Source organism: Rhinolophus hipposideros, assembly GCF_964194185.1.
Source record: "Rhinolophus hipposideros genome assembly, chromosome: 3".
Taxonomy (NCBI): Eukaryota; Metazoa; Chordata; class Mammalia; order Chiroptera; family Rhinolophidae; genus Rhinolophus; species Rhinolophus hipposideros.
In genome coordinates this window covers 56603835-56624430 of record NC_138049.1, presented here as the reverse complement: position 1 = coordinate 56624430, position 20596 = coordinate 56603835, and the positions used below count along the sequence as shown (strand labels likewise).

General features: G+C 38.1%; 1 protein-coding gene across 5 annotated transcripts in view; it reads left to right on the top strand.

Annotated features, from left to right (window-relative positions):
• The window catches only part of KLHL32 (kelch like family member 32), a 191974-nt gene that overhangs the window by 76030 nt on the left and 95348 nt on the right, over nucleotides 1-20596 (top strand). For 4 of the 5 annotated variants that reach the window (XM_081044937.1, XM_081044940.1, XM_081044939.1 and 1 more), the window contains one exon: nucleotides 4075-4182. The exons of the other annotated variant lie outside the window; for it this stretch is intronic. In XM_081044937.1, the coding sequence (XP_080901063.1) occupies nucleotides 4075-4182 (108 nt within the window). Of the gene's footprint in view, nucleotides 1-4074; nucleotides 4183-20596 lie in introns of those variants that run through there. 5 annotated transcript variants of the gene reach the window in all.

Here is a 20596-nt window from a genome sequence, read left to right as displayed (position 1 = left end):
TTTCACTGTGTTAGATGGCCGCGCTCTTCCTTACTTTCGTGGTATGCTGTGAAGCTTTTCCTAATTGAGGTGCCTTGTAAGTTTATTAAACCCAAGATATTTACCTTGATTTAATAGTTACCGTTTTTAAAAGTAACCAATTTTCTAACTTTTAAAAATTATGTTAAATTTGTAACATTAAATTTTCAAACTATGTGATACGATGTCAGAATGGAAGTCATGCATTGATAGAAATGGTGGTGATGTTTTTTAGGATGGGGTCTTTCCTTAAAGTAGGATGTGATGAAAGTGAAGTCTTGCAACTAGTATTAGGACAACCAATAGGATTGTTATTAGGAAAGTGAAAGGAATGGATTTCACCAGAGAGCAGGGGGAGGGGCTCTTATTCCATTAGGGATCAACGGGAGACATAGGAGAGTACGACAATTAGTGTGGATTAGAATAACAGTTTCTATTTATTAAGCACCTACTGTGTACCAGGTATTATGCTTGACCTTAAACATAATTGTATCTAAATCTCACGACAACCCTGTAAATTGATATTATCCTCATTTTACAGCTAAGGGGCCTGAGCTTCAGAGAATTTAACGAGTTAGCCAAGGTCACATTTTCAAGGTAAATCGCCTACATAATTACCGTGTTTCCCCAAAAATAAGAACTAGCTGGACAATCAGCTCTAATGCATCTTTTGGAGCAAAAATCAATATAAGACCCAGTCTTATTTTACTATAATATAAGACTGGGTCTTTATAATATAATGTAATATAATATAATATTAATTTTTGCTCCAAAAGATGCCTTGAGCTGATTGTCCAGCTAGGTCTTATTTTCGAGGAAACACAGTAGTACATTATAGAACCAGGATTTGAACCAGATGTGTCTGCCTACACAGTCCTGAACATTAGAAATAAAACAAAGTTTGCAAAAGGCAGTTGTTAGAAATACACAGGTAGCACATAATCCATTGTAATGATCCAAATAATACTATGTAAACAGAGTAAAATTAATAGTCTCTTTTCTCTACGGTCATACCCTATATTATAGCCACAATGACCAATTTGGTGTTCCTTTATTGCTTATAATAATATGTACAAACATATATGTACATTCCTTAAGGGATTGTGTTCTCTCCCCAAGTCTACCAAGCCAGGCTTGAAGTTCAGCAGCTCACAACCCTGTGGTTGAGGATACTGCTTCTATGCCAATTGCATTGGTTGCTTTTGAAAGACATCTAGGAAAGCAGGTTCATAAAGCTCCCTTGGCATCTTGTTCTTTCATTTAATTTTTGTTCTGGGGAACTTTTTCCATTTCATCAACCCCGATAATTCTTCTGCATTTTGAGTCATTTCTGTCTTCCTCTGCATGTAGGGTTGTTGGACAGCAGCTGGTCACCATATCAGGTACAAGTGCCTCTTGGGAGATCTGGAAAAAGAAATTAGTTGGGGAATATTAAAAACTGAAGCACCGATATAATAAAAAACAGACAGTGAAAACAACTGAAATTTCTATCCGATTCTTTTAAAAGTGGCCATAAGAAGTCTAGAAGCACATTCAGAATTACACAAATTAAAAGATTTTTTTATTTGTGATCTGTGCTTTTTAATTTTAAAATTTCAGATCTTTTACAAATGCATAAGCAGAATCCATGTAACATTAGTCAATTTTCTGTTAGCATTTTTTATGTATAGTGACACTTCATTTTCAAAAAAAAAACAACCACCACCAACAACAAAACAAAAACCCAGAAATGGTACTTATAATGTAGCAGTCCTTTTAACCAGAGGATACATAAAAGAAACTTCATTCTATTTTGTTATTATCACAAAATGTAAATTTCACTAAGAGCTGGCCATATGTCAGACACTGTGCTGAATACTTTATATATGTACTGCCATGTAATATTCAAATAAGTTCATGAAGTAAGTACAATTTTTAACCCCATTTTTCAGATGAGAAAACTGAATCACAGGTTACGTGTTTGTCCTGGTCAGTTGTCAGTCTTCAAACCCAGAATTGTTTGGTTATAAGTTAAGTGGTTTGCCCTTAACCACTGTGTTTTACCAAACCAAGGATTATGTGACTTCAAAATCAGTATTCTTAACCTAACACAGAGTACCTTAACTTCTGGTGACAACCGTGAGAAGTCAGATCAACTCACTAACTATACAGGTTGCAGATTTACCATATTGTCCATTAGCCTTTCACAGCTTCTAGAGGATAGACTGAGATGAGATTTTAAAGATTAGATTTTGTTTATTCATGATAAATAAATTTCTGAAAGTTAAATATAGTCTTAATTTAAAATGTATAGAATTGTGAGGATCAACAATAAATTTATCAAAATAAAAATTTGCTAAAGGATGAATAGTAATACACTGGCAAAACAAAATATCACATTTTTAAAATTAAAAAGATTTAGTGTGAACTGAAATATTACTGCATAGCACAGTGAGGTGTGTTGTTGTTGCCCAATTTTTCATATTTCTGTGAAGTTAGCCCAACTTCAAAATGTGAAAGGACAGTCCCCTCAAGACTTTCCTCACTCCTAATACCAATTGTGAGTTTGAGGGGAGTCCTAGAACTACTCTCATGTTCAATAATTCACGAGACAGAGTCACAGAACTCAACAGAAGCTTTTGTACTCATAGATATGGCTTATTACTGGAGAGGGATGCAAATTAGAACCAAGAAAGGAAAGAGTCACATAGGCAGAGTGCAGAAGGAGATGAAACACGGAGTTTCTGGCCATCCTCCCCTGTGGAGTCATAGCGTTACCTCCTCCTGGCCACGCTGTGTGACAGTATACACAGGGGACTGCCCACTAGGGATGCTTGCCCAAACTTCTGGGGTCCAGAGGTTTTACCGGGGCTCAATCACAGACTGCCTATGTGGCTGACTTTTCATCTCTAGCCTTTCCTGGAGGTCAAGTTAATACCTTTAGTTTCCAGCTTCTCTGGAGGTCAAAACTGACATGGTTTTGCCCAAGACCCCTATCATAAATCGTGTTGCTAGACTGTCAGTGATAAAAGCTTCCAGACAAACAGAGACACTCCCATCAGGTGGGATATTCCAAGGGCCTAGAGATCACCTTCCAGAAGAAGCTCAGGGCAAAAGCAGACCTCTCTCTTTGTAAGGTTAATTCTTTACTACACAGATACGTACCATCTAAATAGTGTATTTAATTATCAGTAACACAAAATTGAATATTCTCTTTGTATCTTTTAAGTCAAACTTGTTAAAGGTGTACAAATTAATGTGGGCCTTTTTTGGAGTGGGGAGGTCCAACCCATTTGTTTAATTTGGCAAGTTGTCATCTTTTTAATTTTCAAGTTTCCATTTGACATACTGATCATTCAGTGGAAGAGCCGGTTTTCAATAACTTGAAACCGCTGGAGAATTGATTTGGGGGCAAATTGATTTTCACTGAATAACTTAGTGGTTCTCAATTTCAAGTGAGCATCAGTCACTTGGATGGCCCATTGCCCCCCAAATTGCTGGGCCCCACTCTGAGTTCCTGACTCAGTCGGTCTGGGCTGAGGCCCCAAGAATCTCTAGCAATTTCCTGGGTGATACAGATGTTGCCAGCCAGTGGCCACATTTTGAGAACCACTGGAATAGAGCGTGTGAAATGTGGCAGATGAAAGAAATGAGGTATGTCATTGCTGTGGGGCAGGAAAAAGGAGGAGAAGTTGGGAGACAAGGGTGCTCCTTTCCATGTCCTGTTGGCGAGAGTATTTGGGAGTGCTGCACATTTCATGATAGCAGAGACTCCCCAGGATCAAGAGAATGAGTTCCGTGCGTGGGCCTGAACACAGTCACGCCAGAGAATGGCCGACGGATTAAAAAGACATTCTGTGTGTGAAGTGCGCAGTGCTGTCTGCGTGTTACCGTACCTGGTTAGTGAAGTGATTTGCAGTGGCTCACGTGAATGAAGCTTTGTGGAAGTGATTCAGAAACCAAAATCCATCTTTCACTTGTAAACTTGTTTTCTTTCCTAGCCACTCTAGGACTTTGTCTTGTTCCCTTGCTTTTTCCGTCCCATAATTCTCTGTCTCCCTTTGTTTCCCACCTCAGGCAATGTTCAGTCTTTGTATGGTGGAAAGTGGAGCTGACGAGGTGAATTTACATGGTGTGACCAGCCTTGGCTTAAAGCAGGCTCTGGAGTTTGCATACACAGGACAGGTATGGTACAAAATGACATCTGAGAGGTTGAACATTTTTAATTGTCCCTCACCAGAGGAGATTCTCCTGAAACATGAGATTTACTTATTTTTCTTGTTCTTCATTTCGATGTTAAAAAAAAAGTTTCACAGCTACTTAATTTTGTAACTAAAATGATGGAAAGGTAAATAAAGCAATATGATTTTAAATATGACCCAGGGAACAAAAGATTTTAATCTTAGCTCAGTGGTTTGCTAGCGTCATGTTAAAATAGCTCAAAGAACTATTATATGGGAAAGAGTTTGCAAAATAATTTGAATGCTCATTGTTACCCCTGAAGCTCAGTGACTCAGTCATGGCCTTACTGGCTTAAAAACAAGACCAAAAAAAATTAAAGCCTCAAAGGCTATGTCTAATAAGACAAGTACCCATCTGTGCCTGACCACTGCTCTGTACACCTGAAGCTGAAGCTGAATAATGTTGAATGTCAACTATAATTTAATATATGTATAGTCACAGGATGTGGAGTACAGCATAGAGAATAGAGTCAATGGAATGGTAACAGCTTATATGCGATGTCAGAGGAGCAGTAGATCGGGGAAGAGGGTCATCACTTTGTGACGGGTGTAAATGTCTGTTACATTGTTTTGTACACTTGAAACTAATTTAAAAAAAAGAAAAAGGCTATGCCTAGCATCTTTGCCCCCTGTCCTCCACACATATCTCAGAATCAGGGTATCAAGTAATAGATCAGAATGTGATGGTTTAAAAGCCAAAATTGTTCATTCCTAAATGTATTGTCGGCCTTACAGGGGTCTCCAGAGAACATCCTTTTTTTTCCTATTTTTTAAAATGAAAGCACAATAATGAAAACTAATAAAATATAAGAGCCATGCCAGTGTGCAAGTATCAGAGCAAATCAAAACAAAATTGCATGAAGACAACATAAATCCATATTCTGAATCTTTGTGGTTCTTAACTAGTTTTATGGTAGTGAAACAATTATTAGAACCCACTTTATCAAGTATTTTTATAAGATAATATAAATTATATAAATAAATTATATTTTGATAAAATAATATAAATTATTTTATAAAATTATAAATTATTTGTAAATTGAGATATAATTGACATATAACATCGTATTAGTTTTGGGTGTACAACGTAATCATTTGATTTATGTATATATTGCAAAATGATTGCAACAGTAAGCTTAGTTAACATCTGTCACGACACATAGTTACAATTTTTCTGTTGTGATGAGGACTTTTAATTCTCTCTTAGTATCTTTCAAATACACACTACAGTATTGTTAACTGTAGTCACCATGCTGGACATTACATCCCCAGGACTTATAACTGCAAGTGTGTACCTTTGACCCATTTCACCCATTTTGCCCACTCCCTTTTTTATTTGAGAACTACTCAACTAAATTGATAGAGACTGGATGTTTATCTTCTTTTATATAATTTGGTTCTGTAATTCCATTCCATCCAACTTATGTTTAGTGTCTTCTATGCTAAACTCAGGGCCTCTTCTATTGTTTGGCCACATCCTGGTGGGGAAAAGGGGCATATACATAATTATACATCCTTACTGTGATGGGAGGTATAATAGAAACAGAATACAAGACACAGTGGAGACAAAAAGGAGGGTATGGTCAACTGGAGCCCTCAGTGCAAACTGTCACAGAGAAGGTGGTATTTGTCGAGGAATGTTGGGAGTTCACCCTTCTACTAAATTTCCTTCTTTAGAGGCGTATTGAAAGGTATGATATTGTCCATTCTCTTTTCTAGACTTAGTAGAGTTCTGAATATGTTTCACAGAATAATTGAGGCAACTCTGGCAGCTGAAATGAAAATAGTAGGTAGCAAGGAAAAATCATCCATTGAGTAGCAGGTATAAAGGGGAATAGAAAGGAGATGGGTAACAAATTTAGTATCAGCCCAGCCAGATTTCATGCCTGTGGAAATTAAGGCAGATGGTTATTATTCACAAGAGTTGCTAAAGCATATTCTTAGTGGGGTGAGTAAATAATGTGTTGTATGCTTTTCGGTTTACAGATGTAAAGAAAGATATCACCTCTTAATTGTGTCTTGTATATATTTCTCTCTTCACACCCGAATTACAGTCACACCTGCATTTGTCCATCTTTCAAGTACGAATGGTAACCCATAGCTCACACTTCCCTGGTGTGCAGTGGGGATGAAAAGGCAAATATTGGTTTTTTGATAAAGCTACCCAAGTAAATAGTTTCTGTACTTAGCTTCATTAACAACTAAATGTTTTAAGCTCAGAAGCTATAGGTTGCAAAGCACATGTAAGTCATTAGTAAACAAAGGGGCACAAAAATTGCTGTGAAGGCGCAGGTAAAACATGCACGCAGACATAAGTGGCCGCTTATTGTTTGTCTTGATGGCTTTGTGGTTTCATTCACAACAATATATATAAATTCAAACTAGGGTACAAAGGTCTGTGAAACATGAACTGAAACTCGCGTAAGGGGGGCTGACTTTTTGAAGGGTAAATAAACTGCTTGTGAAAGGAAACAAGTTTGCACAAAGGCTGCCATACCCCATTGCCTAGGAGTCATATGCTCATATCCCACTCTTATGGGGAGAAAGAAAGCCAAAGGAGAAAAAATAAATATAGGTCTCTGGTATAAGCACTTAAAAAAAAAATAGAAGCAGTCCCTGAGGCCAGACCTGGAGTTGCACTTATTCTGCTCAGTGACCCATTCTGCACATGATCCAGTGACATGTGCCTACACAGAGGGGTGACAAGCCTGCAGCACACAGCAATAGACTGTGTACTGAGGGGACAAGACGTGAGCTGACATTTCATGGAGCACCTTCTACCAGAGCCAGGGCCCTGCCCTAGTCACGTTATGTGTGCTGTTTAATCTAATCTTCCCCGAGGAGTGCAGCGATCTCCTCATAAGATGACAAGCCCAGGAAAGCACAGTGAAGAAGTGAGATCATTCTCCCAGTGTAGACGGACTCAGTGAGTGAGACCCAGTCCTCTTAATTTCATATGTCCTGTTCTTTCTTAATGTCCTGTGTTCCTAAGAAAAGGTTAAGTCATATTTTTATGCTTTTTTGAAAAAGGCGAGGAAGTGTTTGGACATTTTAGAGTGAACTCTTCCGATGGTTCTCTCAACCTGGGTGCGTTTCCAACACTCAGTTCACAAGGGCTATCGGGCGCTGCCTTCGTACACAATGATTACTCTTTGCTGCAGAGTGGCGTTAAGGCTGGGTTTCTTGGACACTGTCCATGGCAGTTTGATTTCTTAAACTTCAAAATAACGTAATAATAAATCTGTTTTCCCTTTGAGACATGAACACAAAGGATGGCAAAAAGTGAAATTGTACTGTACTTAGGGAAATGCAAACAGCTGCTTTCTCTTACTATGAAATTGAAATGAACAGTAAGTAAAGAGTTTGGAATATGGAAGTGTGAATGAACTCATAGTTTCTCAATTTCTTATTATTTACTGTTGTGGACATTGGCTAATACATGGTCTTTAGCCGTGATGTGCATGTAGGTTTGTAAAAATCTGGGTTAACACTGAATTTATCTACCTATAGCTATTTCTACTGACAGTTGATTATACTTTTAGTCAGTTGTAGTACGCATCGTATAAAATGTAAGTATTTTAAGTGTCTGAAAAGTGTTGCTGTCTTGGGAGAGAAATTGGAAGTCTCGAGTGGGTGTGATGAATGAGTGCCGCTGAGTGTAACAAGATGTGTGCGTGTTCCTCCTACACAGTGCTCTGAAGCCTAGCCTTCTTAAGGTTGGTCACAGATTTCATCCAGGAAATTTTAAAGAAAACGCAAACTTTTCCCCTAATGCTAATACATCCTCTGCAAATGTATGCGCTTTTCTTATTGAGCAGCACGCAGAGGGCTGAGCAAGCACACACTCTGCCTTCTCGCTAATTAGAGCCGTGCCCTCCTGTGGGTACATCCTGCTTGAGACAGAGCTCGAGCAGAGCCCGGGATGTGGCAGCCCCATGGGTGTTCTTGCGCAGCCACACACCGTAGGACCTGCCACGGAAGCCCTGTTCCAGGCTGACGCTGGGAGCTAGGTCGGAAGCAAATGGTGTGGTGTAAACTGTCACTGGGCAGACCTGCCTTAGGGACAAAAGGACCAAGTGAACCTAAAAACCCGCAGACTCTCACTTAACTCTGGTGGGCAAGAGGACCCTTTCCTCCTGGCCTCCCTCAAGCTCACTTACCAACTCTCGCCAGGAATTCATTTTGTTTTAGACCAGTGCTGAGTAAAGGAGACATGAGAAAGAAGGGGAGAAAGGATTCTGATGGAGATGTTGTCTGGGAGAAATCCCACGCCAAACTAGACAAAAGGTCAGCTACCTGGGAGTGAGCAGGTGTTGCTCAGAAAGCCCAGCCAGACAGTGAGGAGCAGTTAACACTGAGATCCTTTTATAAAGAGGAGAGCGCTGTTTGGGGGTGGAAGGGTTTCCCACCCCAAAGCTCTTACAATAAGCCTCTAGAGGAATTTGAGTTACTGAGGACCAAAAATGGAAGCAAATAGGACTGACAACAATAAAGTTTACTGTTTAACTCTCTGGCTATGATGATGTCAAGGAAGATAGACTATACGGAGTCTGACAATTAAATTCGCAAACTCCTCCTAAAACAAGACCTCCATACCTCACTGATGAATATCACTATGGTCTCCTTCGAAGTACTCCCTGTGGGAAGCTATGCAATAACACCAGTGCCTAGTCCACCCTTCAAAGCAATTTTAGAACTCTTTTCCTAGAATGGCCATCAGAGCTGTTGTCCTATTACCCTTGATGTCCTGAATGTCATCAACATGTTTTCCTTTCAATATTTCCTTTATATTCAGGTAAAGAGAGAAGTCATTGGGGGCCAGATCAGGTGAGTAGGGAGGGTGTTCCAATACTGTTATTTGTTTACTGGCTAAAACCTCCTTCACGGATAGTGCCGTGTGAGCTGATGCAGTCGTGATGCAAGATCCATGAATTGTTGGCAAAAAGTTCAGGTCGTCTAACTTTCACGCAGCCTTTTCAGCATTTCCAAATAGTAAACTTGGTTAACTGGCCAGTTGGTACAAGTTCATAATGAATAATCCCTCTAATATCAAAAAAGGTTAGCAACATCATTGCAATAAGTTCATGAACTTAATTATCAGACCTCATATGTCAAGTACTATGCTAAATACCTTCCATATTCAACATAGTTGGCTTCCTTTACTTTCCAGAGAATTGCCCTGTTCTGTCCCTTGTAGCCTGATGGAGAGATTCCAGAAACTCAGTAAAGAGAGAAACTATGCACCAAATGATAGTAACATCTTAGTCCTCTTTAAAATTTCCTACCTCCAGGTACAGCTAACTTTGCCACCCATGACCACCTGTGTCATCTCTGGGCATCAGAAAAAGGATTCTTTGGTGTCCATGTTTCCTTGTTTTTCTCTTCATTATCCAACCAGTCCAACCCTTGGCTCCTCAGCATCATAGAAGAACCCATCTCTGGGGGGACATCCATTCTAATTACCTTTCCCTGATCCAGAAAATGCTTCAGTATATTCTTCACAGGGATATTTTGTGTAACCATTAACATTAGTATTTTGAACTCTTTGGAAATCTAGACAAGTACAGTACTGTTAAGTGAAAAAAAAACCACCCTTTTTTTCTTTTAGCTATAGTTGTGGTAATATAAAAATATTCATGCAATTGAATTGAAAACTAAAGGAAACTGTCCCTTAATTTCCATGTTCGTACATAGTCAAGTTTTCTTCCTGATTCTCATTTGATTCTGTAATGTGTCCACCTGATTTTTTTTTCTTTTTATATCTAGCCCTGATAAGGCATACACGCTAGCATTACAGTTTGATGCTCATCGAAACTGTTTATTCTCCATAGCAGAATGCTTTTCTCCCGAGACCTGAGCATCAGGCCTGGCAGCAGAATGACAAGAATCTTAATTAAAACTGCCATCCCATGGACCATGCCTTCAGGGATAGATGTGTCACTTTACATGGAAAAAGTCCTCATCAGATTTACTTATAAACATAACCTGGTTGAACTAAATGAGTGACATGGAACAAATCTGGGAGAAATTTTCCTTAAACGTTCTTCTTGGGAGCAGTGTTAAGACTGTTCAGTGGTTTCGGTATTTTAGCTGCAGAGTCCTTGCTTCATCTGGCAGTACGTTCAGATAGAAACAAGGCCCTCAAGGCACCCGCATGTGCCCAAGCTCCAGAGGGCACAGGCTAAAATCTACATTCTAAGGAAGAGGATTTTGCATTGTGCAGAAAGTGATCTGGATTGTTGACATAGAAGGTTCGAGAAGAGTGAAATGAAGGGAGGAAGTTTGAATTTCATCAGTGGCTTTTTGCTTTCTTGGATATTTTGAAAGTCTACATTATTTACCTTTCGAGAGATTTTTCTCTTTTATTAGTGGATTATTGAAACAAACAAACAGGTGTGTCTGCTTACTCTCTTTGGGTGAAGATGTTACCCGTTCCCATTCATGGTTTTGTAGAAACTGTTGATTGACTTAATAGACAAAAACCACATGCCACATGGAATTTTTATTGCTTCCCAAGCTATCAAGTAAAATAATAAACTCTTGACATGGTTTGGTGGTCATAGGTGGCGAGGACAGATTGAGGACATAGTCATTTATTGTGAAAAAATGAGAAATGAGATTTTAGAAGTCCCGGTCCAGACTGACCCCCAGAAGCTTGCCTTTCTCAGCTGAAGACCCAAGAACAACTTCCCCGGGCCCAAAGCCTGTGTGTTCCTCATGCACAGTTGATTCAGACCAAGTGAAGTCATGTGGGAGGGCCTCCTACCTGTAGAGCAGGATCCGTTCTGATAGTCCCTGCCTCGTGTCAGCCTGTCCTCCTGTTATCTGTGCTATCTGGGCAGAATGCATTCAGGGTGTAGTTTATACTGCAGGAATTACAAAGCCATTTGCTCAGCACTTTAGTGTCTAAAATGTCTGTGTGAGAGGAAGTTTTTAACTGTGGCCACACTTCTGAGATCCACTTTCCGGTTTAGTAATAAATCTGATATTTTCATTAAAAAAAATATTTCCTGTATTTTCCTTAATATTTTGCAAGGCTCCCAAAATGGCTCACGTCCAAAAATGGCTTGAGAGAGTAAGTAGGGGTGATTGACGTTGGCGTTTATTATGGTTAGGAGATGAGGTTGGAGAGTTCTCCACAAAGGTAGGGGTTTGCATGGTTTGAACTTCCCACCACACCAAGGGAGAGAGTGCTCAAACTTTATTGTATTTTTTCCTGTATATTATGTCCTGTATATTGCATGACTCTAGCATCCCAGCTCAATAAATACAGGTATTTTGGGGACAACCAAAAAGATCTGCACAGGTTTCCAAATTGCTTCCTAGAAGGTTGTATACTGCCATCATTAAGAAGCACTGCTCAGCTATTCTAAATTTTATACCTGGATCAAGGTAGCAAAAGAAAATAGAATGTCTGGGTTTTAAAGAATCTCTTTGGGAACTTTTACTTTTTATGAAACCCTCTAGTAAATACACTTTTGATATCATTGGAAGTATTCAATGGCACTTCTAATGTCTGCAGGAAAATTTCCATTAGATCTCAGGGCCTGAAGAAGCAAGGATTTATTTTTTTGTTTTCATCTTGTTTTAGGTTACATTTTCTTTTTCGTTTTGATGCTAGGAAGCTTACAGACAGTAGGTATATTTGTGATTATAATTTACTTCAATTTCTTTTCTGAAATTAGGTAAAAGTACATTTATCCATAAATTCATACTATATAAATAATGCCACTTTATTGTTATCCATTGTTGTTGTTTTTTTAATGGATTGTTTTAAATAAATTCACAGACCTGGAATTACTCGATCAAAAGGAGGAACGTATTTTTTTTGTGAGAATTGCCTTCTGAAAGAGTTTTACAATAGCTACTGTTGAACAGCAAAATTTTTTAACTTCTTTTCCTGAAAATGGAATTCTTGAGCCCTCTGCTGGAAGCATTTAGTATTTGTATAATGTAGTACATGGGAGTTTTACAATTCTAAATATAAGATTTTTAAAAAGAAAACAAATTGATCACAAAAATATATGATCTTTGTGGTTGATTTCAAGATAAAAAACATAACTGGCCAGAACTTTTGAGAAGACAGAAGACAGAACTTTTGAGAAGATTTATATTGCAAGTAGCTATTCCGTTTGAGTAGAATAATGATGTGAACATTCAAATGAAGGACTGATTCAAATGCATGGAATGTTCCAAGTTAATTTGTGAATATTTTATTTCCATTGTATACTTTGTAAAACAGAAACCATGCATTTAAAGTTTTTTTTTTTCTCAAATTGAGATCCATTTATTCATCAAATAGTTAATGAGCACCAACTATGTGTTAAAAACCTAATAGATGTTAGGTATTCATTGATGAAAAACATGCAGTGAATGCTTTCTCAAAGTGGGTCGAACAGTGATTAGAAATGCCAGATCAACACACCATGGCATTTATTGGAAATGGATTGCCAGGGGCCTGAATTATTTCTGTATGGAGCATAATGAAGTACCTAAGGACGACTGATGCTCCAGAAGTTACAGTAGTTCAGAGAAGAGGATGAATAATTGAACCTTACTATTTTGTAGAGTACTACCTGAAAAAATAACAGGATAATTTGCATTTTATTTTGCAGGGAGGCAAAATAGCTATTTGATACATGGTAATTGAATAGACATAGCTCCTGAAAAGTCGATGATAGCCGTGTAAATATCAGAGTAACAACAGTTTGGCACAGCCCAAAGAATACAGCCACTGGCCTTAGAGAAAGCCAAGCTTGACTCTAGCCTGTGACATCTTTGGAGATTATCACTTGAATCTCACTATAAGTATCAACTCTGCTGATGGTTGCTGGGAAAAGTTACTATTTTCATTTCAAATCCATGATCCGAAATCTCAAATGGATACTCATTGTTGCCAGGTAGTGCTAATCTTTTTCCCTAGTAAATGGACTCTCCTCCTCTCCCTGATAAATTTCTCATTTCTTCTCTCTTCCCAATGCCTACCCCGCCTCCTATTACCCTACCTCCAGTACACATACCACAAGGGAAAGTCACCTTCCACTGAGAAAATAGATACAGACAGGAAGGTCTTCATCTTTTCACCATCAAATCCCCAAACCTCCCTGTATTTCTGCACTTACTTTGTGTATTCCCATCTTTTATGGTGGAGGAGGTTAAGCTCTAGATTCTTCTCCCTCTTATCCTGTCAGTCATCACTCCAGTAATCTTTGTTTCTGTCTCTTCTATCACCAGTTTCTCCTTCTCTCCTGTAACCTTCCGACCAGCATATATACATGCTCTGTTGCTTATCTTTCAATTCGTTTCTTGTTCTTATATTTCCCGTCAGCTACCACTTATTTCTCTGCTTCCTTCCACAGCAGAACTTATAAGAAGAGTTGCATAAACATACTCACGTTTATTCATTTTTCTACACACTTTTCCACTCAAGTCTGAAGGCCTCCATATTGAGCATTCCACTGAAAGTTGTTGTTGACAGTCACAGATATTTCTAAGCCAATTAATAATGTCATTGTGACCTCTCAGCATCATTCAGTGCAGTCAACCTACCTCTCCATTGAAGTCTTTTCTCTCTTGGCTCTTGTGGCACCACACTCTGTGGGCTCTTATTCTGTGCCCCCAGCTCCCCTCCCTGTCATTCCTTTCTGGGTGTCTTTGTTGCTCCTCCCCCCTCTATAGGTTCTGAACTCCATGTGTATCAGGATCCGCGTTTAGTCTCACGAACTTCTTTGGGGGTGTCATCCAGTGCCGTGTTATTTGGTACAATCTTATGCAACTAATTCCCAGCCCCCAACTACACTGCAGACAGGGGGTCTGCAAATTTTTCTGTGAAGGGCCAGATAGTAGGTAATTTTGGCTTTGCAGGACGTGCACAGCTCTGTCACAACAACTTAACTCTGCTGTTGTAGCATGAAACTGCCAGAGACCAGTATGTAAATGAATGAGCATGGCTGTGTTCCAATAAAACTTTATTTATAGATACTAAAATTTGAATTTCATTTTTTTTCACATATCATAACATTATTCAACTTTTGTTTTTTTTCCCCAACTACTTAAAGTTAAAACCATGCTTAGACATTAGCACCTAAAAGAAAAAAAATGAAATGCTTAGGAATAAATCTAACAATTTATGAATAAGATTTATATAAGGAAAATTACAAAACTCTGATAGAAGAAATCAAAGAAGAACTAAAGAAATGGAGAAATATTCCACCTTCATGGATAGGAAGACTCAGTATTGTTAAGATGTCAGTTCCTGCCAACTTGATCACTGCAATCCTAATCGTAATCCTACTAAGTTATTTTGTGGATACTAACAAACTAATTCTACAGTTTATATGGAGAGGAAAGATCCAGAATAGCCAACACATTACTGAAGGAGAACGACAAAGTCAAAGGACTGACACTACCTGACTTCGAGACTTACCGAAGGTTCAGTAACCAAGAGAGTGTGGTATTCTTGAAAGAGTAGACAATAGATCAGTGGACAGAACAGAGACCCACATAAATCTTGTCAACTTATCTTTGGCAAAGCAACAAAGGCAATATAATGGAACAAAGATAGTCTTTTCAACAAATGGTGCTGGAACAACTGAACATCCACATGAAAAATGAATTTAGACACAGACCTCACATCCTTCACACAAAAAATAGCCCCAAGTGGATCACAGACCTAAATGTAAAAGGCAAAACTGTAAAACTCCTAGACGATAACATAGGAGAAAGCATAGACGATCTTTGTTGTGGTGATGACTTTCTAGATACAGCGCCAGAGACACTACCCATGAAAGACATGATGGATAAGCCGGACTTCATTAAAATTAAAAACTCTCCAAAACTCAATTTCAAGAGACTGAGAATACAAGCTAGAGACTGGAGAAAATACTTTCAAAAGACAACATATTCTTACCATGCAATCCAGAAAGCACACTTATTGTATTTACCACAATGAAGTTTCCATCTTCACATCCACAAAAAAACTTGTATATGGATGTTTATAATGACTTTATTCATAATTGCCACAACTTGGAACCAACCAATATATCCTTCAGAGGTGAATGGATAAACTGTGGTCCATCCAGACAATGGACTATTAATTCAGCACTAAAAAGAATGGAGCAATCAAGCCGTGAAAAGATACAGAGGAAACTTACGTGCATATTACTCAATGACAGAAGCCAATCTGAAAAGTCTATATACTTTGGGATTCCAACTATATGACATTTTCGAAAAGGCAAAACTATGGAGACAGTAAAACGAGCAGTGGTTGCCAGTGATAGGAAGGAGGGAGGGATGAAAAGGCAGATTACAGAGGATTTTTAGGGTAGTGACACTACTCTTTATGAAACTATAATGGTGGATACATGCCATTTTACATTTATCCAATGCCTGCATCAGGAGTGAACCCTAATGTAAACTCTGGAGTTTGGTTATGTAGGTGTCAATGTGTTAACATAGGTTCACCGATTATAACAAACGTGCCACTCTGGTGAGAGTTGTTGATAATGGGGGAGGATGTGCAGATATGGGGGCAGGAAGTAATATGGGACTGTACTTTCTGCTCAATTTGTTGTGAACCTAAAAATGCTCTAAATAGTCAAGTCTATTAATGAAAAAATGTAATTACATTTTATAAATGCAAGTAAAAACATTTCCTTAAACTATTCCTAGCTCAGAGGCCATACACAAATATGTGATAGGAAACTTTGATCTGGCGTCTGTCATTTGTCAACTGGACTCATATACGGGCACATTTCTCTGCCTCGGGTTCTTCATTTGCCAAATGGGGATAATACTTACCTTGCAGGAGGAGGGGTGGGGGAGGGTGTAAGAAGAAGAGAAAACGTATATGAACTTCCTGCACATGTACCTGGTAGGTAGTAGGCAGTGCAAACACTAGAAATAGGGGTCCTTATTTGTGAAGTACATTTATTTTTTCAGGAATGAACAACAATAATAACAATAGCACCAATATTTTTTTTTACCCTATAAAATGTGCCAGACATCATTCTAAAAATGTCACCTGGGTTACCTCTTTATGCAGACCCTGTGAAAGTAAGTAGTAGTCGTCATCCATTTTTATGATGATACTAAAAACAACCGTGTCGGTACTTGCCCAAGTTCCTACAGTGGACCTTACTAGAGCCATACTTTTAAACCTCCATTTCTAATAAAGCAAATGCAGGGAATTCCCCCAAATGAACATGGAATTGGGTATTAGTGATATATTTTTTCATATGAAAAACCATGTCACAGCTTCCTTCCGTGAAATGAGGCACCCCTGGCCACGTGCTCCTGCATCATACTATCTTGGCAGTGTTGCACCACAGCGTAGCCGTCATTCCGTTTGGCTCTTTGCTTTTCTCTCTGCTCCAACACCCAGCTGTAACACAGTAATAGCCAACTATCAATGAATATTGGCATCTGCCCCATTCATTCTTTCCAAGACCTTCCATCTTTGAATGTCAGTATTTTAAAGTAATGTTTCTTTCTTCTTTAGTCATGCTAGATTGTAAGAAAGCAGCTCTGCATGGAGAAGCCCAGCTTCATTCATACACCTCGATGGGATGAAACATCCCATGTTCACACTTGAAAGAGCACTGGTTATAAAAGTTAGTCTTAATAATTAATTTGGTTTTTCTTATCACCTGTAATGACCTTCATGTTTCATTATATTTAATTGCTGGGACTGCTTCTTTCTCTTAGAGTTAGAAACTGTAAAAAATTTGTTCTGCTTTCTCGAATAATTAGGCCATTTTTTTTTAGGTGATGTGAGTATATACAATTTATCTTTACATTTTGCTAAATAATGTATTTTGTTAATTTAAATATAATGAAGAAAACTACATTGGAAATGACTAACTGACAGAACTATTAATCTCAGAGTTTTGAAATGCCGATATTATGTTAATGGAGAAGGATCAAAAAAAAAGTGAGGTTTGCTCATACAGTATGAAAGAACCACATTTTTTCATGTGAAGAATTATTTCACAACTTCAGTGAATGGAGCATCGCCAGCTACACCCTGTGCTGTTCTCTAGCTTAGCATTAATTACACCACACTTAATAATTCCATGTGACTTCTTTCTTCTCTCTCTACTCAATCACCTAGCTAGAGTTTTTAATCCATCATCCTTCCACACGTCTGAAAATAGGAAAGGAAGAACCAGTTTCAGCAGCAACATCTATCAACTGGAAAATTCTCTACATTGCCTTAATGGTAATAAAATTTTTGCAGGACAGCATGTAGTTTTCCTATTAATGTAATATTAGCATTCTTATCTATTCTAAGCTTTTTTTTTCTTGGCGTCTTACAGAAGACTATGCTTCTGCAACCTGCCTGTAACCTTAGAAATTTCAAAGAACCAAATGAGGATGTGTAAACGTGTGAAGGAAAATAGTAGAATCTCAGAGTGATTTCTACACCTTTTACTAGGATAGTTTTATTATTGTTTTACCTTTGTGATTTTTTTAACATTCTTTAAAAATATTCTGAAAAATCAAATCTGGGTTTCTCTTTTATCATAGTCAAATAGATGGAAAAGTTGATTGCTTTTTTATAAATTGAAAAGAAATTAGTACTTTTAAATGTTTGATACTTAAATCTTTTAGAAATTTATACAAGAGTATTTACTATGTTTGGAAGAAAGCCACCTGACAAAATTTGTAACTTAAGGAATCAATAACCAAATCACAAATTCATTATATACAACACGCTACCCAAAGATTACCTTTATTTGGACATATTACAACTGTTAGTTGAAACGTCTATTGTGTCCTTCTTTTAACTCCTTCAATTAGATACTCCTTGATCAGAATTACGTGACCAGCCTGCCCTCGGGAGGCTTTTGACATCTTTTAACATTTCCCCCAGAAACTATATTTTTCTGACTCATGGATTATAGTAAATGATTCTATAAGTGCTTTTTCTAGGATATTCAATAGCAATGAAGGCAAAATAGAATGGACTCTGCCATCAAAGTCTCAGATACAACATGTGATAAGATACACACAAATAGCTCATTCAGGACAAAAACACTTAGTTGCAAGAAAAAGAAACATAATAGTTAACATTCAAGGCAGATTTACCATAAACAGATACTGTGTTAAGTAAGAGTCATGGCCTACACTCTGTTTGCCTACACAATATCCATTCTCTCTCTCTGTTTTTCAATACAGAACTGAATTTGATTTTTAACAATAGTACTTCTAGTCATAAAAACTCAATTGCCTAGGCTCTTTTACAGTTATGAGTACCCACATGACCTACACCTGGCAAATGAAATGGAAATGGAAGTCTATGTGACAGTGTTTGCAGAAAATCTACTGTTTTCTGATAAATAATGACAGACTTAGCTGGCAGATGGTTTTTGTCTTATTGTTCTCTCTTGTCTTTTTGCTTTGAGTATAAACGCAATGTCTGAAGGTATGGCATTATTTTTTTTTTAACCATGAAATCATAGGCTAAGATTAGCCAAGTAGGAAAATACAAGGAGCCTGGTTTGTTGGCACTCCAATCTGCCTAGTCCAAGTTTTGTGAGAAAAATAAGTCCCAGACTTGTTTAAGCCATTTTGTTGACACACAGCCATATTCAGTTGTAATGCCACATACCCATTTTTCTCAGTCTTTGTTTTCGATAGGTAGTATTATTTCGCTATTCAGATGAGGATACTGAGGCACACAGAATAATTTTCTGGATCTCATTCTGCCAGCAAGTGTAGGAGCCAGGATTTGAAGTTAGGCAGTGTGACCTAGAGCCCATGTAGGTCAACTTAGACATCTGTGGTGGTTTGGAGTCCCAGGAGATTAATTCCAGCTGGAGGTTGGGGTGAGGGAATATCTTGCAAAGCTTTGTGTAGGAAAGTGACTTAGAGTTGAATCCTGAAGAATGAGTAACACTTTGACATCTGGAGATTGAAGAAGTTAGGAGGAGTGCATTCAAAGTAAAGACAATAGTATTGCCTGAGTGTGGAGAATAGGGGGCTATTGCTTTAGCAAAGGCACCATAAGGTTGCAGAATTGGAAATAAGTTTTTAAAAGTAGGTTGGGACTACATCATGAGAATTTCTAACTACAAGGACAAAAAGTTGGAGCTATATGCAAAAATTTGGAATTGCTTTATGGACAACTACTGAATTCTGATCAGTTATTGCTCAGATCAAGTACTGCAACAGAAATATTTATGAACATTCCTCAAGTGATACATTTAGAAAGTAGAATTCAGATGTTTCATTATCCTTGCTTGATTTATTTTTTTCTTTCCTAAAAATAAACTTAAGTTGTCAATTATAGAGGTGCAGTACATGAATGATACAGGAAACCATTTTGCTTTAAACATAGGCGCCACCTTGTGGATGAAAAGTCCTTAGTGTAAGGACTTTGAAACAAAAACTAAATTAGATGGCAGTTTCTCATAGCTAGATTTTACACTTCATATTCTGTTTATAAGAAGTCTCTTGAAGAACTTTATGTAAAGGTTTGTATGTGTCTTGAATACCTGATTATTTAAAAGTTATTTATGCTGTTGTATCCAATTTACTTGATGGTTTGTAAGTTCAAACTTGTGATAATTGGCCATTTTGCTGTACTACACTGAAAAAAAAAAAAATCCCAAAAGCCAAACTCTAAAGGAGAAGGAAAATGTGCTCATATATTTTTATAAATAGTATTAGACCACCTCTAATTTGCAGTTGCATGAATGCTTGCAAAAATGCTTGTGTCCCTGTGTGCACATTTGTATGAGTAATACAAAACCTTAGTTGCCTGGCTTTAATGTGTTCAACTCCTTCAAGTTACTCTATTCACAAACCCAGAATTAAGTAATTTAAAAGTTTCCTAAAGCAATGAATGAGGAAGATAGCTTTGAAGAAATGAAATGCAAAATTTTCTGAAGATGCCAACTTACCTGTCCTTAAGGCAGAAGAAAAAGTTCATACTGAGACTTTCCATGACTATTAAAAATAATCCCTACCAGCAGATAATCCAAGAAGCAGTGCAAAAGTGGGAGGCAAACTAAAGAGAAGAAAAAGAACGAAACAGAATTGAGAGGGTGGACACTTTATGATATGGGAGGAGGAGCTAAAGAAGGAAAGGTGGGGACGCTGTGGGGTCTGTGTGCCACATCGGTTCCAGCCCTGCCCTCCCAAAGCATAGCCAGGTGAGGTCTGGGCACTGATGGCCCATCTTATTATGCCCTCTGCAGAATGCTACCTGAGGCCCCACACCCCTCTTCCATTTGTTTCTGACCCAATGACTAAGTATTCAAGAATGCCTTCTTCCTGCAGGGCAATTGGACCACTTTGTGACTGAATTCTGATGTAATAACTCTCACTGCTATCTTTAGAGACCACTTTCTACT